The 21,576-nt window shown below is 47.4% G+C and overlaps 1 protein-coding gene across 1 annotated transcript in view; it reads left to right on the forward strand.

The window, feature by feature from the left end:
- Positions 1 to 19,265, forward strand: part of SYT17 (synaptotagmin 17) — a 39,076-nt gene extending 19,811 nt beyond the window's left edge. Inside the window, exons 6-8 of the mRNA XM_034065568.1 lie at positions 2,259 to 2,379; positions 3,170 to 3,325; positions 18,534 to 19,265. Of these exons, the coding sequence (XP_033921459.1) occupies positions 2,259 to 2,379; positions 3,170 to 3,325; positions 18,534 to 18,730 (474 nt within the window). The 3' untranslated portion in view covers positions 18,731 to 19,265. The remainder of the gene's footprint in view (positions 1 to 2,258; positions 2,380 to 3,169; positions 3,326 to 18,533) is intronic.
- The last annotated feature ends 2,311 nt before the right edge of the window (positions 19,266 to 21,576 follow it).

The following is a 21,576-nucleotide window of genomic DNA, read 5'->3' on the forward strand; positions in this document are numbered from 1 at the left end:
GCAGCTCCAGCCACAGATTGGAGACCAGAGAGGAGTTGTTTGAGGAAAATCAAACCAAAGGTGATAGCTTGAATTAGACAGATGATGTTTAAATCACCTTGGATATCAGGCTTTCTTAGATCCTAACGTTGTGCAACCATTGGGCACAGCGGTGTGTATAGGTATGGCTTGGCCTCGCGGAAGTCAGGTCAGGTCAGGTTTGTGTTGGGGAATGGTGTTCTGATTGAAAGAACTTACAATATTGTATATTGAACAGGACTTTGATATGGGAGGTGGCAAAGGTAAACAGAAGAGGGGTGCCTTCTCAGTGAAGCAGTATTGTAGCAATGGAAGAAAATGCACATAATGAATGTGAGTGTGTGTGCTGGGTAGTTGTATACTGCAACATCACAAGATGCTGTGACAGAAGGAGTTTGGGTTAAGAAATCAGATGCTTTTCCTAGTGGGGAAGAAGTACTGTGGGGAAGGTCAGGCAGAAGGTGGGTCAGCTTGGGGTGGATGCTACCAGGCTGGCTCCGGGACTGGCTCCTGGGGCAGTGGAGTGTGTGAGGAGGGCTCATGTATTTGCCTTAGGATCTGTGATGTGGATCCACACTTCACCCAGGGCCTGAGTCAGGATGCTGCTGTACTTGCAGCCTTTGCCCTGCTCCCTGCATGGTGCTTCCCTTGTCCTTTGCTCATTAAATGTGTGGGGTTAAACACAGGAGGTTTGCTTTGCTAGCTCCCGAAACACAGTGACCTTTAATATGAAATTGGGCAGCCTATTGCCACATTTTCTATGAAAGCCAAAAAAAAACCAAACCAGAATATTGAATTAAATTGAATTGTATTATGTAGCATCGGGGGTGCAAGACTTCCTCAGCCTGCCAGTGCTCCTGCATGCCACGCACGTCCTGCTGCCTTCCCCGGGAGTAGTCAACAGGAACAGGAGAGGAGACAAAATGCCTCGGGGAGAACTTTTAATACCATTACCCAACGTCAGTTTTAGTGCTTGGCTGGTTAGGTGAGGAGCTGAGTGGCCTGCGGGCAATGGGAGCCATCCTGTGCTGCTCCTGCCTGAGGGATGAGGCTTTTCCCTGAGTGTTTGTCTCCTCGGGTTTGGTCCAAGCCCTCTGGTTCGTCTGTGCTCAGTGGAGGTTGTGCTTTTCCCTTTGCAGCTGAGCAGCTGTAAGCTGGTTGGGTTTCCTGGCAGCCCTACCCTCAGTTTCCCCAGCACTGTCGGTACTGTGTGTGCTGGGATGGGTACTGCATGTGCTGGGCCATCTGCTGATGAACCTGGCTCTTTGGGTCAGTTCAGGCTGTGACTGCATCTCAGAGCTTTTTTCTTTATTGTCTACATAGTCCTTTAGTTTTCGGTTTCTGTAATTTAATATTTGGGGCATCAGTAAAGTTATTTAAGCCTTTTGCTGTGATTGCAATACCACTGAAGCTCCTGTGACTTGGTTTTTGAACTGTTTGGCTATTTGGGATGAAGAACCAGCTCTGCACTCTGACATGGACCTGAGACAAGGCAGATGGATTGGTGCACTGCCTGGGCTGGCTGGTGTGTCTTCAGTCTCCGGAGTTGTTTCTGTGTCTGGATTTTGCATCTGAGAGTAACAGCATCTTGGAGCCAGGTCATGCTAGGGGAGGAGAGGTTACTTTAAGTTGTCATGTCTGAGGAGCAGTGATGTCAGTGGTCCTACTCTTTTTTTGGGTTTGCTTTCTAATGACTAGTTTTAAGCATCATTAAGTAAAGGGAAAAGAAATACTGGCTGAGCATCTATTTGATGTGAGGCTATGGCCATGGTGCAGACTGATGAACAGCAAGGGCACAGTTAAGCTGTGCTGTGGTCTGGATAGAATGGGCTGGATGCCAAGGGGATGTCTCCTCTGAATTGCCTTCCTGTGACCCAGGGATGCATTAACCGTCTCACGCCTGGACTTCCCAAGTGGCTTGTGCGGTCCTTGGGGGCTGGTAGAGGAAAAAGAAGACAAATGACCTTACATTCATTCCTCCTTCTAGGTCCTCTTTGCATGACTGCTGAAAAGCTGGTGAAGGATCAGCAATTAAAGAACAATCTTCACCTGGGGATAGTATTCTTTCTTGTTTCTGCTCAGCACGAGGTACCACCAGATGGTTGTTGGCTGCAGTTTAGAGCCTAACTGAAATTTGGTTTTCAGGCACTTATATAAACAGATTTATTTAATTTCTCTTCCTGCTTCTCCCTTCCCCTCCAAGCTCTGTTCTGAATTTCCATGTTCCCTTTTTTCTGCAGAATGAAGTGGAGCTGGGAGAGCTGCTGTTGTCGCTGAACTACCTACCCAGTGCGGGAAGACTGAACGTGGACATCATTAGAGCAAAACAGCTTCTTCAGACAGACATGAGCCAAGGTTCAGGTAAGGGACAGTGCATTTCTCACATTACCCACGGACAGATTATATGTGCCTTTACAGCAGAGCTGCGGTGAGGCTGCAGTTTGTGGGGGACCCAGGGGATTTCAGAAGCTCAGTTCCTATTAATATAAGGCTCCAGATATTAATTTGGTATAGATAGGCAACAATAATGAAAGTATTTGGAACCCTGACATAAAATGGAGAATGTGAATACCTTTGTCATATTTAAGTTAAAATCTCTGAACCAGGGTGAGGTGAGGAGCTAGGAGCTCTAAATTACCCCTGGGTTGTGTTCTGTGAGGCAGCCCATTTGTGGCTGTGGTGTGCTTTGCAGATGCTGTGTGCTGCCTGACTATTAATGTTGCAGTGGTTTCATTTATAACATCTAGCTGCTCTGTGGATGCTGTGAGGCTTTTCCAGTGCCCATGCTTTGCTCCCTGCTGAGCGTGCTGGCTGATAACTGCTTCATGCATGTCCTCAGGTGGTTTTGCCATGTTCCCTGCCCCAGCTGCCGCTGCTGCCAGAACACTGGCATTTTCCAAAGTGAACAATCCGCTCAGCCTCTGTCAAGGCTGCCATTAATTGTGGTTTTGGCAAGGAGCAGTTTTAATCCACCTGCCTGACTTTTGTCTCCACTGCAAATCCCTGGGAGCAGTGCAGTGGTACAAGTCCCAGTCATTTCCAAGTGCTGTTTTCCAGCATGGTCTATCCCCGTAGTGCCCAACCTTCACAGACTGTGGTGCTGACTCAGGATGCCCATAAAGCAGAGCTTGTGCTTTGTGTTTTTTGCCAGATCCCTTTGTGAAAATTCAGCTTGTTCATGGATTAAAACTAACAAAAACCAAGAAGACCTCCTGCATGCGGGGGACAATAGATCCCTTCTACAATGAGTCCTTCAGCTTCAAGGTTCCACAGGAAGAACTGGAGAATGCCAGCCTAGTGTTCACAGGTAAATGTGGTGGTGTTATCGACTTGGCATGGTGGTGGTTACCTCCAGCATCAACAAAGAAGCAGTTGTGGGTGTTCAGATGAACCTGTGCAGGACGGTGTCTGTCCCAGTAGCCACTCTGCAAGAGGTGACAGTCGGTGGGGTCTCCAGGGAAGCTTGATTCTGTCCTCTGCAGAAGATGGTCCCAGCATTGCCACCTCATGGCTGGAGCTGGCTGGGAGCACACCTTGTCATCCTGTGCTTAGTTGGTGCCATTTGGAATGGTTTTGTGCAGAGGAGGAGGAGGCACTGACTGCACTTGGCATAAAGTCAAAAATTGGAAGAATGAGAGGGAAATATTGAACAATCCCAAACACAGGCAAGGATAACTGCTGGTACTTGACATAATTTGCTGGTGAGGTGATGCAGCTGCAGGTGTTTGATACTGGCATTACCTGTTCTGTAAACAGGTTTGTTCATGCCTTTGTTTAAAGGACTGGAACTTAGTGTCAAGCCCTGAATGGCACAGCTGAGATAGACCAAGTGACAGACCACACAGGCTGCGGGCCAGGAGGAGTCCTAGAGCTAACCTCACTCGGAAGCCCTGTCAGCACTGGGCATGATTGGCTGCGATAGGAATTCTTATTTTTATGCAATTTCTGAATCTCCTATTTTTGTTCTCTGGGCATGAACACAGTCAGTAAAGTTGGCAACTGACATGCTGCTCAGAGCAGGAGTAGCAGAGCACAGCAATGAGGCTTCAGCTGTGCTCTTGCTTGCAGGCTGGGCAGTAGTGCTGGGGCTGAACTGAGGCCATGGACCCACCATGGCAATGGCCTTGTTTGCTGTTCCATGACGGTGGAGCTCATGGGCAGGGCTGCAGGGACCCGTAAGAAGCAGTGGGTTTATCTCCCATGCCATGGCTTCACCCAGGCTGTGTGTGCTGTGGAGCCTGGGCACTGTCAGGACAAGGGTTAGACCCTCTTGTCCTCTGGAAGAACAGAAGGGTTGGGCAGTGGAACCCAGCTTTTCTGCCACACTGGGTTCCCATGCTTCACAAGCATGTTTTTTGTCAGCTTTCTACCCATTACTCACCATCTTTTGAGGAACAGATAGGAATGTGCATCTGAAGGAATATATTTTGAAGTGTTTTTTCATTTTATTTCTTACATGGCAGATACAGGTGTCAAAGCTGGTACAAAGAGCCTAATTCCAACCAATTAGTGTGTTTCCAAACATGTTATAACAAAAGAGATGCTGATGAGCAATTTAAATGTTACCCTTCGTACTCAGAAATTTCCTCAACAAAAAGTCTATAATTAATCACTGCTTTGCATGCACATCACCCTGCCTGTACCTTGCATGTGTTGTGATGAATTTGTTCCTAGAAGCTTCCATCTAGGTGATCTTGTGACTGGCGTGAAATATGCTTTTCCTTGTTTTCCCCTTTTCCTAATAGACGAAGAAAAAGCAGACATAGTAGCTGCTCTATATAGGCAGAAGGGTGAGGGGACTTGCTGCTGTTCACCCTGGTTGATGGAGTTTAGCATTAATGAGTGAATGCCTGATTATTTTTTTCTGTGCAGGTGGATGTATTCTCAAGCAAGTCAGTGGGTAGTTACGTGATTTATAATCACACATAATGCAGTCAGATTTCAGTAGTGCTCCTTTTAAGTGGTGCTTCACTTTCTAAGGGACGTGTTACTCACTTTGAATGTTGCAAAACATAATCCCAGGCCAGAAATGTCACCAGCGCTTCAAAGCTGGGAAGGAGCATGCAGAGCTCTTCGGAGGAGCAGCAGCACCAGGTTCTCATGGCTGCTGTCAGACTGAAAGGTGATGAGTGGCGTGGGCATAGCACTGCAGGCTTCATTGGGCTTGCTGCTTTTGCTGTGGGTGGGACTCTGTTGTTATACATGGTTTGTGCAGCCAATATATAGCTGGAGCCAGGGGTGCTGGTCGTGCTGTTGTGTGTGTACAGTCTTCTGGTTCAGTATCTGCACTGCCTCCCATTGTTAAAGAAGCAAAGAGCTCATCTTGTTGTGAGGACCTTTCTGAATTGGCACTCTGTGTGTCACAAGAGTGAGGTAGTTCAGGGGACATGGTGGTGGTGAAGATGCTGAGCCACATTTAGTGTTCACCTAAGTGATGGAAATGCTCCAGATGTTGGTGGAAGCCTAACCCCAACAGCGAGTGCAGCACCAGTTTCCTCTTGTGTGCATCTATGAGGTTTTAATAAAATGAGTATCAGCATGCAGCTTGGCTGAAGCTCTGGGCTGGGGATGGTGGTATTCTCCATATAGCTGCCTTCTTGGCATGTTAGGGTATTGCACAGCATAAAAGTTTGTAAAGGCCTTTGGGATCTTCTGTTAAAAGACAATAAAGAGCAAATGGTTGCCCCCATGGAGAAGCTGTACCTCGCAGCGTGAGGATCTTTTTATTATTCTGCATCTCCAGAAAGCAGGAGAATGAGGCACATTTTTCTTTTCTAGGTTTTTGCTTTCCCTTGGGGGTTGGGGTTTTTTTGGCTGCAGTGATGGTTCTTTCTGTTGTGTGTTTTGTGGGAGTTGTTTTGTATTCCTTATTTTTTTTTAATCCACAGCTCTAGTCCATTAGGTCAGTTAATTAAATTTGCTGTTGAGTCAAAGTCCAATTGAGAAGGAAAATAGGCCTGCTTGATTGGTGGGTGATGATGCTTTGAATGAAGAGCGAGCTGTAAAAGCAGTCATGGGAGCCAGAAGTCAGTGTATCTTCAATAATTTAAAGGAACCTTTTTTGTGGCTTCATATTTTGGACCTAGTCTGCAGCTGTCTTTACATTGGCTTGGCTTCACTGGAAATCAGTAGAGCTGTGCCAGTCCTTATCAGCTGAGGCTCCTGTCTCCCTCTGGGCGGTTGGTACCACACTGCAAAGTAAAGCACTATGTAGACAAAGTAAGATTAATTCTTTTCCCCCTGTGTGTTTTTTCTCCTGTGCATCTTGAATCAAGCAGTCTGGGTTTGGTTCTTACTGTAGTAAAAATTCAGGCACAGTTTTGCTCCAACTTTAGCAGGGCTGTGTGCACAAACACTGTGGGTAGATGGTTTTCCAAAAAGCGCTTTCCTGGTGATGCTCTGGAGAACTGGACTTTGGACTGAAGTGCAGCTGGACTAGGAGACAGGCAGTGGGTGTCTCCAAGATGAGGTACACAGGGTGAGCTCTGCATTAGCCAACATTTGGAGGGGTTTGGACTGGTTCTTAGCTCTTTCCTAAGGCATACTAGGGTTCAACACTGTAAATTACTGGCATTTATAGACCAAAATGCTGCTTCTTCCACATTGGTGTAGGACACCTTGTGCAAGCAGTCTTTCTGCCTTCCTCTCTGTTTCTGCCTCAGGTGCCTGCTGCAACTGTCACTAACTCACATGTCCCTGTTTAGTGCCTAAGATGAGGGGGGATAAGCTTAGGTGGAGATGTCCTTTCCAGGAGGAATCTTCTAGGATCAGGATCACTGCTGCGAGAGTCACAGAATCCCAGAATAGGCTAAAAACAGGAAAGCAGCTGATAATCATAACGGTATAATGTCCTGACAGAAAAATAGATGATGAATGAGGCAACAGTTAATGAAGAAGATACTTGTTTTTCATTTACTCCATCAAACATGTTGTATAGGTAATGAGCATCTGTACATATGCTGTTGTGGTTTAAGTCCAGTCGGTAACTCGGAACCATGCAGCTGCTCTCTCGCTCCCCTCCTTTCTTCCCCTGCTCCTGGAGGGATGGGGAGGAGAATGGAAAGAATGCAACTCCCACGGGTTGGGATAAGAGCAGTCCAGTAACTAAGGTGTAACTCAAACCACTGCTGCTATCACCAATAATAATAATGATAAGGGAAATAACAAGGGGAGAGAATACAACCGCTCACCACCCACCAACCGATACCCAGCCAGACTGAGCAGTGATCTAGCCCTTCCAGGTAACTGCCCCCAGTTTATATAGTGGGCATGACATGCTGTGGTATGGAATACCTCTTCGGTTAGTTTCGGTCAGGTATCCTCTCTCTGCTTCCTCCCAGCTTCTCCTCCTCCCTGGCAGAGCATGAGACTCAGAAAGTCATTGATCAGACTAAACATTGCTAAGCAGCAACTAAACACATCAGTGTTATCAGCGCTGTTCCCAGGCTGAAAGTCAAAACCACAGCACTGCACCAGCTACTAAGAAGGAGAAAAATGACTGCTACTGCTGAACCTAGGACACATCCTGTAACAGAAATGCACTTTTATGGGTGGGTTTTTTTTTCCACTTTTGGGGGATTTTTGGCAACTTGATACATACCCTCCCTGTGCATCTTCTCTTTAAATGAAAGTAAGTCTGGGTTCACCTCTTGCAGAGAAATGGGGTGGGGTTTAAAAGATGGTATATTCTCCTAACCATGTATACCTGTGGTATATATACAACTGTCCCATGGTGAAGGGAAGGTGGAGTTTGGCTCTGGAAGCAGTGCTGTCAGCTGCTGCCTAAGGTAATTTCCAAGCAGAGAGGAGGATATTTAAAGTGTGACTGAAGCTTCTGAGCTCAGGATGGTTATGTGCCCCGTGCCCTCTCCTCACTGATGGGTTTTGTGCAGGTTATCCTCTAAATCCCAGCCTAATGTTTGGAAAACATGGGCTGTGCAGCAGGAGGTGAGACAACACCTGAAATCTGAGCACTGTGGTATTTTGTTAGTGATTATAATGTTGTTAATAACAATCATTGGTAATGCTGTTTGTGTTGCAGTAAAGCACAGATGGTCCAATAAAAACCATCAGTGCTCCAGGGCAAGCTGCATCTTGGTGGGTCGTTAACATCTTTTGATCACTTACCATAAAAAATACAACCTTCAGTGCTCACAGATAGGAAATATGTATCTCCCTGAGGTCCTGTGGTGAGTCTGTGTGTGTGTCTCTCCATCTAAATAATCTCTTGTTCATGTTTACATGACAGCATCTTTAGGGCTTGTGAAGCAAGCAGGGTCCCCAAAAAGGGAAGAATCATTTTTGTGCTCTGGGTACTGGTCTGTGCAAATCCAGAGGGAAAACCTTCTTTGCTGTCTGAACTGGCTGAGAGCATAGCAGGAGCTGGGACAATAATCAGGGCTGGTGGTGTCTGATGGAGAGCAGTGCTGGGGCTCATCCCACTGCACTGATCCCCTGTGAAAGGTGGCCATGGCTCCAGCAGGACAGGATGCTCTGGCTGGGGGAGGCAAGTGGGCTGGGATAGGGTTTACATGTTGATGGAGCCTTGTTACATGTGTGAAAGCTGGTAAGATCTTCATCTGAAGTACTGGCTGAGGATGCAGCCCACAAGCACTCTCCTTTGAACCATTCATAGGATTTTATATGATTCTCTTCACTTTTCACTATGTTTTAAAAATGGACTGTACCAGGACTGTACTCTTCTATAAAGAGTTAGGATCATTTTTTAAATGCAATTTCTTTACTTATTTTAGTTCCTGAGGTAGCATTGAGCAGTGACTCTTTGCACACCTATACCTGGGGTTTCAATAGCTACTGCAGAGGCACTGACAATACCATCAAGCTGTCTGTGCACCGAGTGCTGTAGCAATGCATGTCTTCAGACCCCCAGATCCCTTTGATGCTTTATTCCCATTAGTTAACTCTAATTAACTTCCCGGAATGGGCAGTACTTGATTAAAATAACAAATTGCTCCTCAATAGCAATATACCTGGTCCTCTGTTGGCTCATTTTCCCTTGGCCTTTGGGAAAATTTAAGGACCATTTAATCAAGCTGGAGTTTTTAGAGGAGAAAAAAGTCACTGTTGGTGTGTATTGCTAATGATGCAGTTCTGGGTAGTTTGGTTTGCTTTCACTGAATGCTGCCTGTTTGAGCATATTCATTGCTTTTGTGGCATTACAGCTTGAGAGGAGAGGAACTGACTCTTCTTTCAAATCCTGACTTCCTGTTGGAGGTGGATACTTTGGGATGTTTCTGTATCTGGAAAAAGTGGTCACTAATGGCCCAGACAGCCCCTGGTGAGCACAGCTCTGCCTACTGTCACCCTTCACTCTTGGGGGTGCTGGGGATGCTCTGCTGCAGACCAGTTTGATTCTGTATGATGTCCAACATTAGTTGGATGTTTTATAGAAAAGGTTTTGGGCTGCTTTAGACCAACATAGCAGAGTTTCTGGGTCAGTCAGAGGTGGTGGAGACGGGGGGATGAGGAGAGCAGCCCTGACCTGGCAGAAAAGGCTGCTTTGAGATGGGCCGAAGTTGATCATCAGCTCTAGACCTCACCTTCCAAGTGAGTCCAGGCTAAGAGGAGGGGAAAGCTGCTGCACCAGAGGCTTACAGCTCACAGACCCACACTTAGTCATTGCAGCTGGAAATAAAACTAACTAGGATTCATTCTGGGTGAGTCCTAAAGTCAGGTCTGTAGGCATTGGGTCTCTTAGGTCCTGGCTGAGAAGAAGATGGCTGAAGTTCCTCCAACCTTTTGGTGGGAGGTGTCCCTGCCCGTGGCAGGGGGTTGGAACTAGGTGATCTTAAGGTCCTTTCCAACCCTAACTATTCTATGATTCTATGATCTTAAAACTGTTCCTGTTTTTCCCATCAGCTCTGGGGGTCAGACTGTGGTGTAGACACTGGAGACAAGGTGATGCTTTTGGTGTTTGCCTGTGCTGCAGTAGATTTGTGAAAGTGCCATGGATGGGATGCAGACATAGCAATGCTTTTCAGTGGTACCTTTGTAAATAACAGGCCATTTTCCAAATGTCCCAATTAGCTGAGCAGGTTGAAGGCTGTTAGTGGGTTTTTTCCTCAGGCTTCTCCAGAAATACCCCTGAATTTTAATTTGCCTGGCTGTGTGAAAACATGACCTTCCAATGCCAGCAACATCTTTAGGTGCCCATTTGCATGGGTGGAAGCCAGGATGTGTTTGGGGTCATTACACATGTACATTTTGACTTGCTGCTTCAGACAGGTGCTCATCTCTCCTTTCTCCTGTTGCTTTTCGTTTCCCATAAAGAAGTATCTGGGTATTTTGCCTTTTGCACACAAGCATGGAGGGTGGAGGGGAATCTTCTCTAATATATGAGGCAAATGATTAGGTTTTTTTCCCCATGCTGGGATGCAGGAGAAAGAAGCGGTTTCTGTTTTGAAATGCTCTCATGTTGAGCACCGTAATATCTCTCAGATGGATAGATAATTAGGCAACTTGCTGCTAGAAAATTGTTTCTTATTGTCTATTAGACGTGTGTTTCTGAAGTATTGGCCTGTCTGTATATTCCACAGATGTGGAGCTCAGAAGCAGAATCTAATTTGTGCCTAAACCTGTGTAATCCTATCTTAGCCAAAGGGAAAAAAAAGAAAAACCCATTGATGTCAGCACTGGATTTTCTGGGGATTTATACCTGTTTAATTTAGATCAGAATTTGGCCTTTGTGTCTGGCGTTATAAAATACTTCATGTATTTATGCACCAGACACCATATGCTCTGTGCTCAGGTCTGGGGAGAGCAGAGTGCTCCCACCCAGCACCCTGTGGCCACACGGGGTGACCTGCCAGGTCTTGTGGGGACATCTCCTGCTCTTGGGGTGGTGGGAGAGGAGCATGGGGAGCTGTGCTTGCAGTGGGAAACCCTGGCCTCCTGGTGACCACCCTGCCTGGAGGAGCCTCTATGCAGCAGGAGTGATGCGTGGGCTTCAGAATCCTTCTCCATTGCCCTCCATCCTCCAGGTCCCCACCTGTGGCTTCCTGGTCTCCATGATAGGTGCCTTTTGTCAGCCTGGAGCAGTGGGCAGCAGAGCAACCAGTGGGGTCAGCTGGAGACACTAAGTGGGGTCCTGCAGCCCCAAGCTTGGTTCAGGCTCACTCAGGGAAGATGCTCCAGGGATGGTTTTGGCATTTTTTGCAGACTCGCTGCTTTAACAAGGAGGAGTGAAACACTGTTAATCCTGGTGAGAGCAAGATGCTGACGCTTCCTGAGCTCATCTGTTGCTTGCTTAGAAGGCAAAATTAGATTCTTCAAGTGGACAGACTTAGTTAATAACCGCATTGCAGACATGGCAGGAGCTACTTGTCCTGGAGCTTTCTGGAATGTTTGGGAATCTTTTTCTCCTGAAGAAAGTAGCAAACCCTCCTCTGTCCAGGCTGCTCGTCAGCACTTGCTCATTTTGCCAAGCCCATTAATTTAAGCAGTGTCATGCCTGTCTCGACCTCGGTGTTTCATCTTGTTTGGCTCATGCCGTGGTGAAAGAAATTGTTCAAACGTCTCACAAGGCCATAATCTTCTGTGTATCAAATGAAAAATGTCAGTGGCAGGAGCCGCTCTGGGCGGCAGAGCAGTGTCTGGAGATGAAATGCCTGTGCCTGGCTCCATGGGTGTCGGAGGAGATACATGGGTTACTGGCAGAGGCTGCCTGTCCTGTGCGGCCATCCCTGCCCGTGTTTACAGGTGCTGTACAGCACTGGTGCTGGAGCCTGTTCCTGTGAGGTGTATGAATATGCATGAAACCATTCATGGGCTTTGTTGGATCTGGGGCTCCTAGTGCCGAGAATGGAGATGCAATTAAAAACAAGAAAAAATAAAAAGAGGAATTGGAGGTGGAAAAAGGCAGCTGTAGGTGCTGCTTTTCAGTATGCTCCAGGCTGTTGCAATAAGTGCATCCAGTCTGTTACTCCAGTGTCTCCTGATGAGCTAATTTCATGAGGTGTCATCCCTGCATGTCCTTGAGACCTCTGTGGTACATGCTTGTGTGTTTCCCCTGCTCCCTGGGTCCCTGCTCTCTCCTATGGGACTTTCCTCTCCCTGTCTGATATCAGACCCCAATTAGCTGAATGCTTGGCTCGGGGGCACCACTGGGTGCATCTGCAGGGTCCTCCTCCCAGGCTGCCCCAGCCAGAGCACAGGGCACTTAGAGGAAGTGGAGGAGGAAAGTGGTTTTCTACAGGGAGTTCCCTTGCTGTGGCAGTGTTACCCTCTACGGAGCAGCAGCTGGATACCGGAGCTGCGGTGGGTTCTGTGCATGGCCAGGATTTGGCCATGTGCTCAAGAGTTACCGATTCCCTATGGAGCTGGGCAGGCACAGATGTTGCAGGGAGCAGCCTCACAGAGGAGATGCTGGGAAGTGAGTTTTACATGCACATCAGAGCCTGATGGAGATTAAATTGATAGATATGAAATCACTGCATCTTCTCTTTCTTCTCTACTAAATATCACGGGCCATGCAGAAGGAGCAAGGGGCAGAATCTGGTCTGTACCTGTGACCTTCACAGTGTGCATTATTAGTCCTGCTGCTGCCTGCTCCTAGCAGCAGCCTCCTTGTGCTAAACAGCTTTTCAATATTGATGTCAAGCAGTTCAGAAGTAGTCTTCAGACCTGCTTAACCTCATAGCTCAGACCCACTATAGCTGCGGGAATTGCTCAGCAGCGAGCATAGAAAAGCCTGGACATTGGTTTCTGCCTGCAAAGGATGGGGGAGCAAGCATTGCCTGTGTGTGGAACAGAGCACTTGAGACCCTGCCAAGTCCTGAGGCTAAGGTGGGGAAGTGCTGATGGGTCAGTGCCAACAGGATTGAGGTTCCTGACAGAGACCCCATGGTCTGCTGAGACCTGAGACACAACAGGCTGTGTGTAGCCTTGGCCATGCCTTTGCTGACTTTTCCCTTTTTCCCTGGTTTGGCTGTACTCCAAGGGTGTGTCTGGGCACAGTGTGCAGTGTGGCTGCTGGAGCAGGATGCTGGTGGATGAAGGTTTCTGGTGTTTTACAGCTTACAGCAGGCATGGCTACAGGGTTAGGTGTGCCTGTGCTGCACAGCCCTTGCAGTAAGAATATCAACTGTGTAGGTGTTTATTCAGTTCCTAGCTTGGTGGGCCAGGGGTACCACACTTCTACAGCCTGTGACAAAGGTAATTGCAGGTTTATGATGGTGGATAGGGTTTAGTTAATGACTTCCATGCCCGATGGTTGACCCAGGCACCAGATACTCTCCTCTAGACCAGGTATAAAAGTTGAGGTGGATTTTTGCTCTCTAATGTTTAGAATGAATAGCTTTATTCTGTAGAGGAGAGGAAGAGAGCAGGGCCCTCTAATTCCTTCAGGGTTTCTTCCACTGGGATGCTGGTTCCTGGGGCTGTGCCTGCAGCAGTGGGCTGGCTCTGTAATTGTGCCAGCTGGCATGTTGTGTGCCAGCGTTGTGTGTCAGAGGGGTGCACATGAGCTGCAGTGAGGGATGCTCTCTTGTTTAAGGCCTTTTAAAATATGCTGGATGCAAGCAAATTGCATTGAAAAAAAAACCCTAGAATGTAGAAAACTTTGGGGACAACTTGTTAGAGAGTGGGTGGTGGTGTGCTGTAATTGTGCTGTAAATAAGCTAATGGCAAACTGAGTGTATAACCCAGTGTATAAACCAGGTGTATAAACCTAGTATAAAGTGGGTGAAGGTGTTCTGTGTGATGCCTACACTGAGTAAGAAGACAGATGAAAATCAGAGGCACATTCCTGCTTGTTATTTTCTTCAGAGCTAAATGGTTTTAATTGCTTTGCAGGTGACTGATGTAAGGGACTGAAGTAGAGTCAAATTCTTGGTGCCGGAGCTCTCACCCTCTCCAGTGCACTCAGGTTTCTCCACCTGGAGATTTTCCCCCTAGAGAGGCAGCAGTGGAGGGGAGGCTGCTGCAGGGGCTCTGGCAGCTGCAGGCGGCAGCAGAGGCACAGTGTGGCTGTACTCAGTGGAGCAGCGCTGGTGTAACTGCTGAGTAACTGCTGGGCTCTGTCTGGCAGAGGGTTTTCAGGAGATGCAGATGCTCTGTGGCTCCAGCTGAGGAAGGTGCTGCTGCTGTAGCCTGTCCCCCATCACATAATGGTACTGATAGCTTTGAAGTTAGCTTAAGGAAAGGAAATGTTCTGAATTAGTGCTTCTTCTTGATCATTTCAAGCAGCTAATGTGTTCAATCAAAGGATGAATTAATATCTGAAATGCCAGCTTAAATTTTACTGTTGCATATAACTCATAAATCACAAATACTGTGCAGTCATGGTCTTTGCAATTACTTGGTTTGCAAGTCTTAGTGTAGAGGTAAAGGGCATTTTGTCTGGATTTGATGCCACCCAGGCAACCTCATGGTTCAGGGGCAAGTGCCAGGTTATGCCGTGACATGTGAAACTGGTGAAAAGCAATTCCATGTGAAGTTGGTAGGGGACAAGGGGAAGCTCAGGCTGGAGCTGCCCCTGGAGCCAGATGTTGGAGCTCCAAGTCCCAGTGCATCTCCTGATATTCCTTGCTGCTGATGGGGTGCAGCTCTGGACTGTTCACTGCCTGGTACCTGCTGTGCTGTTCTGCTCAGCCCTGTGGGAGCAGGACAGGCAATGGGGCTGTGACCCAGCCACCCCTCCTGCATGGGAGCCCCACAGGAACATGTGCCCTACCCCAAAGAAAAGTTTAATGTAGCACCCAGGCCCTCATCAGTCTGATATGGCTCATGTAGGAGCACTGCATCAACGAGTATATAACATTAAAATGGTTCATTTACGTTACGTTACTTGTCCTCAAATTTCAACCCTTTTAATGAATGTGAGTGAACTCAATTTTCTTTTATTTTTCAGCACTTCTATTATAAAAACATTTAATTTTTTTTAAAGAAGTCTTTCTGTTTCCAAATGCATCCCTCAGTAAAGAGCAGCTGCAGAAGGAATTGGTTTGACCTCTGCTTCCTTAATTGCTTTTTGTTCTATGTTAGCCTAGAAATGGATGTTGCTATTGTGTAAATTACTGTGATGGTAGAATAAGAGCTCATGACATCAGGTGTGTAGCTTCTGTCAGGAGAATAGGTTTCTTAAATGGAAAGCAGTGTCTTTCTGTCCATAATCAGAGTCTGGGTCAGTCTGAAACCCTAAATGGTAATTACCTCATTTTCTGCTTCTAAGCAGCTCCATGGAGTTACTGGGTTTTTTGTGGGCAAGGGAAGGTTTAATCTGAAATCTACTCTGAGCTCCTTTCAGGCTCTGGAAGGGGATGCTCAGGCATCAGGGAATACAGCTCCATCTACTTGTACTATAACCTGTGCTCAGTGCGGTGCAGTGCCCAACTGCTGTCCCACGGGCTGGACCACAGGGGCTTCACCTCTACCTGCTGTGGAAGAAGCTGAAAGGAAAGAGCAGGAGCCTTTTTCCTCCTAAGGTGTGAGCTTGGTCTCAGGTCTTCCTGCAGATGCATGCTGCTTTAGCCGGTCCCCTTCAGCCAGGGCAGGTCGCAGCTCCTACAGGTCTCCTTTCCAAGCTGTTCTTGGAAGAACTGGTGACAGCAATGAGGAAAATCATGCTCCTGAATATGAGCAAAGAAAAGGGTTTATTTTTGCAGTACTAGCCTTAGCACCTTAAGTTTTAAAGGCTGGTGAAGCTGGATTTCTGGCACACAAAGATCACTCATCTTTTCAGAAAGCTGCTGCAGTAAAGCTGCAAGGTTGTATAGTGGAGGTTGAATCTAGTGCCACCTCTTATGGTCTGTGTGTGAGCATTTAGCATTTAGCCTTGGAAAATGGTGGAAGAGCAATGCAGCAGCTCACATGTCATCTGTCAGCTTCCCGGAATATATAGAGGACTGCTTCCTCACATGAATGTTAGATGTGCTAACCAGGAATGAGGCACTGCTGGAACCAAGAAAACCTGCCTTGTAGTATCTCAGTTACTGACAGCCTTGGCTGCAGGGGTCCCAGTATTGTGGAGTTTGGGATCAGGCAGAGCATGCCCATGGCAGGGGGGGGTGGAACTAGATGATCTTGAGGTCCTTTCCAACCCTAACTATTCTATGATTCTATGCTGAAGGTTAGTATTTTAGAAGAGCAAACTTTAGCTTGCTCAGAGCTCAGTTGGGAGGGATTCCCTGGGAAGCTTCTGCTCTTCTGTGATTCTCTGGATGTCTTCCCTGTTCTTCAGCAAGAAGTCTACCTCTGTGCTATCTAAACTAGTTAATGATAGAAGCAACAGTGCTTGTATGGTTAGCCTATTAATATCCTAAAGGAATCAACATGCTAATTACCTGACATTAGCAAGATGCATTAGAACAATTCAAAGTACTTGGATCAGCAGTGAAATCAAGGGTAGCACACATACCTGCTTTACAGCCCTGACATGGACTGGCTTTGAAGAATTGGTTCGCCTTGGGTACTTCTCCACTGTTAATTTACCCTGTGATTAACTGATGGCCTTTAAGACTTCTTGATTTAAATTACTTGGTATTGTCTCCCAGGGTTAGGCTTCATCTTCTTTCATCCTACATAAATAAACTAAGGAGGCGTTTGGTTTGGGGGTACTTTTATGCGATTTTATTACAATATTTGTTTCCTCTAGGATAATAAATCATAGCAGGACATTTATCACAGTCATGCTAGTGGTACTTGTGAGGCCTTGCTTTGTAGGAGAACTTGTTAATAACTGACAAGCTGTATACTAGCTGGAGATGGATGGCTTAAAATTCTTCACCACATCCTCAAAAGGCCTTTCCAAGTAACACCAGCCTGGCCTCTTGACAGGGGCACTTCCTTGGCAACATGTCACAGAGAGCTGATAGCATCACCTCTATGTAAGTGATGGTGACAAGCAGAAGAGATGAAGTCTTCTTATCAGAGGTTAACTAGTTTGAAGGTAAACTTACAATGGTCTGAGTTTCAGGATAGTTGCTATTCATTGTGATTGTTTGGAGAAATGATTTAGACAGCTGAACGATTGCCGTTATCAAAAATGTCCCCAGGTAATTTGATGAGCAGTAACATTTCTCCCCATAAACTGTGTGTGCCAGAGCTGTCAGGAGATATAAAGTGAGATGTAACCTTGTACAGCTTGTTTTGGGAACGCACTGGCAGGTAGTACCTGCATCACACAGAGCAAGATCCCATACTGATGCAGTAGCTAGGAACCAATCTTTGCAGAGAAAGGAGATGGTAGAGATGTTGAGTAGCATGCATACTAATTACACTAATTGTGGGACAGGTATGATAGGAAATACACAGCCTTGACAGAGATGTGTGGCTAAAGCAAGGTCGAATGTTTAGTCCTGGGGGTGCTGCCTGCTTGGAAGTGTGTGTGCTGCACCAGGGCATGCTGCCACGAGGGATCCCAATTGTGGCTCTGCTGACAGCGCTGGTTTCCAGCTGCCCTGGGGAGCTGGTGCTGCTGGCAGGGGCAGTGCTGGGCTCCATGCCAGGCTCACGGCTCCATGCCAGGGTGCTCTCCCCCTTTGAACTTGCTCTTGCTGCACAAGCCTGGGTGGATTTGGAGCCCCTGCAGACATTTGTTCTTAAAAATCCCTCTCTTTCCTGAGGAGATTTTGAAAGCCTTGATATTCCAGCCAGTGCCTGTGGGTATTCTGGCTGCAGCTTGCACAGACTCTTTGTTCAACTTTCTAATGAGCCAATGCAGGGCTTCGATTTGCAAAGTGTTTTTGCTCCTGTCCGGTGGGAGCATGCTAACTTTCCTGGGATCAGGCCCATCATTAGAGTTTGCTGCTGTCTGCGATCTTTTGTTCCAGGAGACTGGGCTAATCCAAAGGATTTGGTGTTGGGATGATGTCTTTCCTTTGGTTGCTTTCCTGGACTTTTAACAAGTAACTGCAGTGATAATTATGGCAAGCTGTTTCTGTATAAATACCCTGCTGACAGCCTGTAGGTGTGTGGTTCCTGTCTGGGTCGGGAAGGCTACTGATTAGCTTGGAGTGGTTCATGACACTTGTGTTTGGAGGAGGACAGTTTGAGATGCTGCTTCTTCCTTTACACAGGTGCAGGCTGCTTGTCTGCTTTTACCGTTTCACAGTGCCCAAGCAGAGCTTTTGTCATGCCTTTACCTGATGTATTTCTACTTCAGAGCAAAGATGGATGGGGCTTGGAGCAACCTGGTCTAGTGGGAGGAGTCCCTGCCTGTGGCAGGGGGATTGGAATGGGATGATCTTTAAGGTCCCTTCTGGCCCAAACCATTCCGTGATTCTACTTTACCTACTCTTGCTAAACACCGTGATAACTGCAGATTTGTGTCGTTTGTTTGCATTGTATTTCGGTTGGTAGTACAGCTTGTCTTATCCCTTTCAAACTCCTGATTTGGTCTCTACATTTTTGAGATGCTGAGCTATATACCAATAACACTGACATCTGGTGTGCTGTGGGAGGGGGCATTTGTAGGGCATTTGGCTTTCTGGCGGTAGGGCTCTGGATGGACAAGCAATGCTTCTGCCTTGACCAGTCTCTGTCTCTGCTCCCTCCAGTGTATGGGCACAACGTGAAGAGCAGCAACGACTTCATCGGGAGGATCGTGATCGGGCAGTACTCAACAGGGGCCCCTGAGTCCAACCACTGGCGCCGGATGCTCAATGCGCACCGGACGGCTGTGGAGCAGTGGCACAGCCTGCGGTCCCGGGAGGAGTGTGACCGCGTGTCTCCAGCATCCCTGGAGGTGACATGAGGTGGGGACTAACAGCACCCAGGCCAAGCAGGTGGACAAGACACATGAATAAACCACCAACCGAACCACCCCACCTCACTACACGCACCCCATGGCAGCTCTGTTGGATTGAAGTGGCTGCCGGCACCCAACCGGCCATGCTGGCCTCTGTGAACCATGTCCCACTGAGTCCTGGCTGTTGCCCTGGGACCACCGGTGTCCCTCCTGGCTGGACCTCTTGCAGCTTGCACCCGGCACCACTCGGCTCTTCGCATCCCATATGGCGGAGTGTGGCCAGGCTGTGCGTGGAGGTGCTGCAGCAAGTGCTGAGCGGGTGGAGGAGTTGGGAGTTGCCTCCGCTGTCCTTGCAGTCCAAATCCATGGCTCATCCTCTCGGAGATATAAGTACCTGTGTGCTCTCGTTGGTGAACGTGGTAATTAGGCTAGACTATTTTTTTAAGCAGTAGAACCTGTGGTGAAATTGATTCTGACTCCAGTTTTGTCCTTGTTCTAGTTTAACAGAATTAAGCTCCTGTTAGTATGTACATGTGTGTGCTGGGGCATGCGTGCGGCCCTGCGTCAAATGGATCTGATGTCATGTCAGCGGTGAGACGTGCCACTCTCGATAGCAGCCTGTGTGCGTCCAGTAGATACAGTGATGATGTAGCAAAGTAAACCTTTCCAATAGCATTTGTACTGGGAAAGCCAGCTCATGTCTTTTCAAACGTGTGTTGTGCAAAAGAAACCTGCTCTGGGGACTTTTGCAGGTAAGAAGACCCAAAATACACCATTTCAATTCCCTCACAGACTGCAGTGGCTCTTTCTGTGTTGTGTGTGTTAACCCAGGTAGTTCTTCAGGTCACCAAATGAACTTAGCTACGGTCAAGCTGTCCTGTCAGTTGCTTCTGTACATTTTATTTTTTCATGGCATATTGTCTGGTATTGATGCAGATTGTATATTTATTGAAAATAAAATTCTATTTAATTGTGGCATGTAGACTGGGGTGATACTTGTTGGCAGAATTCATCTTTGTGTTGAGCTCCATTGGTTGTATTTGTGGCACAAGAAAAGCCAAGATGTTGGCTTTTGCCCCCTTGTGTGGTTCACTGTGGGTGAACCAAGAGCCATTTGAGAGAAACTAGGGACCAGATGATGGAAACTGGTTGAGTGAGTGAGCCATTGATCTGGACCTGCATGGTTCCCAACCGGAACACATTGACACACTGCAGGGTGGAAGTGTCAAGTTTCTGCATTAGGCTTTGGGTTTTGGTTCTTTGCAGGGGTGGGCCTATATTATTGTTTTTTATTGCTCTCTTTATCAACATTGAGACTGCACAAAAATCTGTACCTTGCTTACAGCCCATTCAAGAAATGGAACAACAAAGACATTGCCCAGAAGAGAGCTGGGACTGGCTCGTGACACTATTGTCTTTCCATGTCTTAACTGGAGGAGTAGGGATCTGTTCTGTCTTCAGCAGTGTTTATTTGTGTTGGACTGGAAAGCCTCACAGTGTTACGGATCGTTTGGCTCTGCTGCCACATCAGTGCTGCTGTGATGGAACAGAGGTGGGGAAGGGCCCCAGGCTCTGGCTGTATCTGCTCCCTAGGTGACCTGTGAAATTACTGGGGGTAGCCCATGGCCTCTTCTACCCATGCCCATGGTCTGCTCCATGCACCCCCCAGTGCAGAGCCTTCCTGCAGCCACGCTGGTCCTCAGGTTCCAGATCAATAACCATCTAGAGCTGGCATGTGGTAGGGCAGGCAGCAGCCATCTTCCTCCCATATGTTCATCAAGTGCAGCACAGAATGAAGTTCCATTATCTCCTTACTTTTAATATTTTGGTTTTTAGAAAGAAAACAATACATACATGTGACTATTTCACCTCCATTTGTTGTTTGGCTGCTTTAGTCCAGTCTTAAAAAGCTTAGCGCTTGCTTGGGCAGATGTCTGTGTTGGTCAATATCCTTGCTGTTGTCCAGGATGTTAGTGCTCCAGTGTGAAGGTGTGTGTTGTAACTCTGATACCAGCATTCAGCCTGGAACCTCCTCTAGTTTACATTGCAGTGGGTGTTTTGTTCTCTTTTGCACTCAGAGCACTACCATGTGTGTTCTCCATGTAACAGCCGAGTCTGATATGGTGACCCTGCCATTGTGGAGGAAGGAATGCAGAGAATGCAAGGAGGCTACAAGAGATGCTGTCTCTGCTCTGTATCTAGAAGCCATCTCTCAGTGGCTCAGGGAGCTTAAAAGTGTGGACACCCTGCTCTCGAGTAGGGCATGGTGTTGGATAGAGGATGTCAAAAAAGAGCCATGGTGACCTTGTTGCTGAACCTTCGCTTAGTTGCTGTGGCTGGGCATGAATATAGGTAGGAGCTTACCTTGTTGATGTGGTTGTGCATGCAGTCCCCTGGTGAAAGACCTTCGCTTCTTACTGACCACAGCATATGGCTCATGGCTGCTTGGCAACACAGTTGTGTGTATTGGCAGCACAGAGTGGTGAGGACAGTGATTGCTGCAGGGCTGTCCATGGGTATCCTCTTTCTGAGCATATTGTGGATGGTGGGTTTCAATTCTAACTCTGCAAGGTGAAACTCCTCCTCTGTCTTGCAGAGAGGTTGATAGCAAATCTCTGTTCTCTGGCTTCCTCCTGGCTTGTCTTATCAATGAATCACAGTAGAGAGGGAGCCCATGGGGTGTCCTGGGAAAGCACACACTGTAGGAGGCCAGTCTCTTCCTGTAACTCAGGTTCAGACAAGGGGTATGGTTTCAGCAGTCACTGCCATTAACATTAATGCTCTTCCACATGGTATCTATGGGCAGCACCAAAAGCTCTGGCGTCCATGGAAGCTGATCTGAGACCTGCCAC

This window comes from Melopsittacus undulatus, chromosome 8 (genome assembly GCF_012275295.1).
Source record: "Melopsittacus undulatus isolate bMelUnd1 chromosome 8, bMelUnd1.mat.Z, whole genome shotgun sequence".
NCBI lineage: Eukaryota > Metazoa > Chordata > Aves > Psittaciformes > Psittaculidae > Melopsittacus > Melopsittacus undulatus.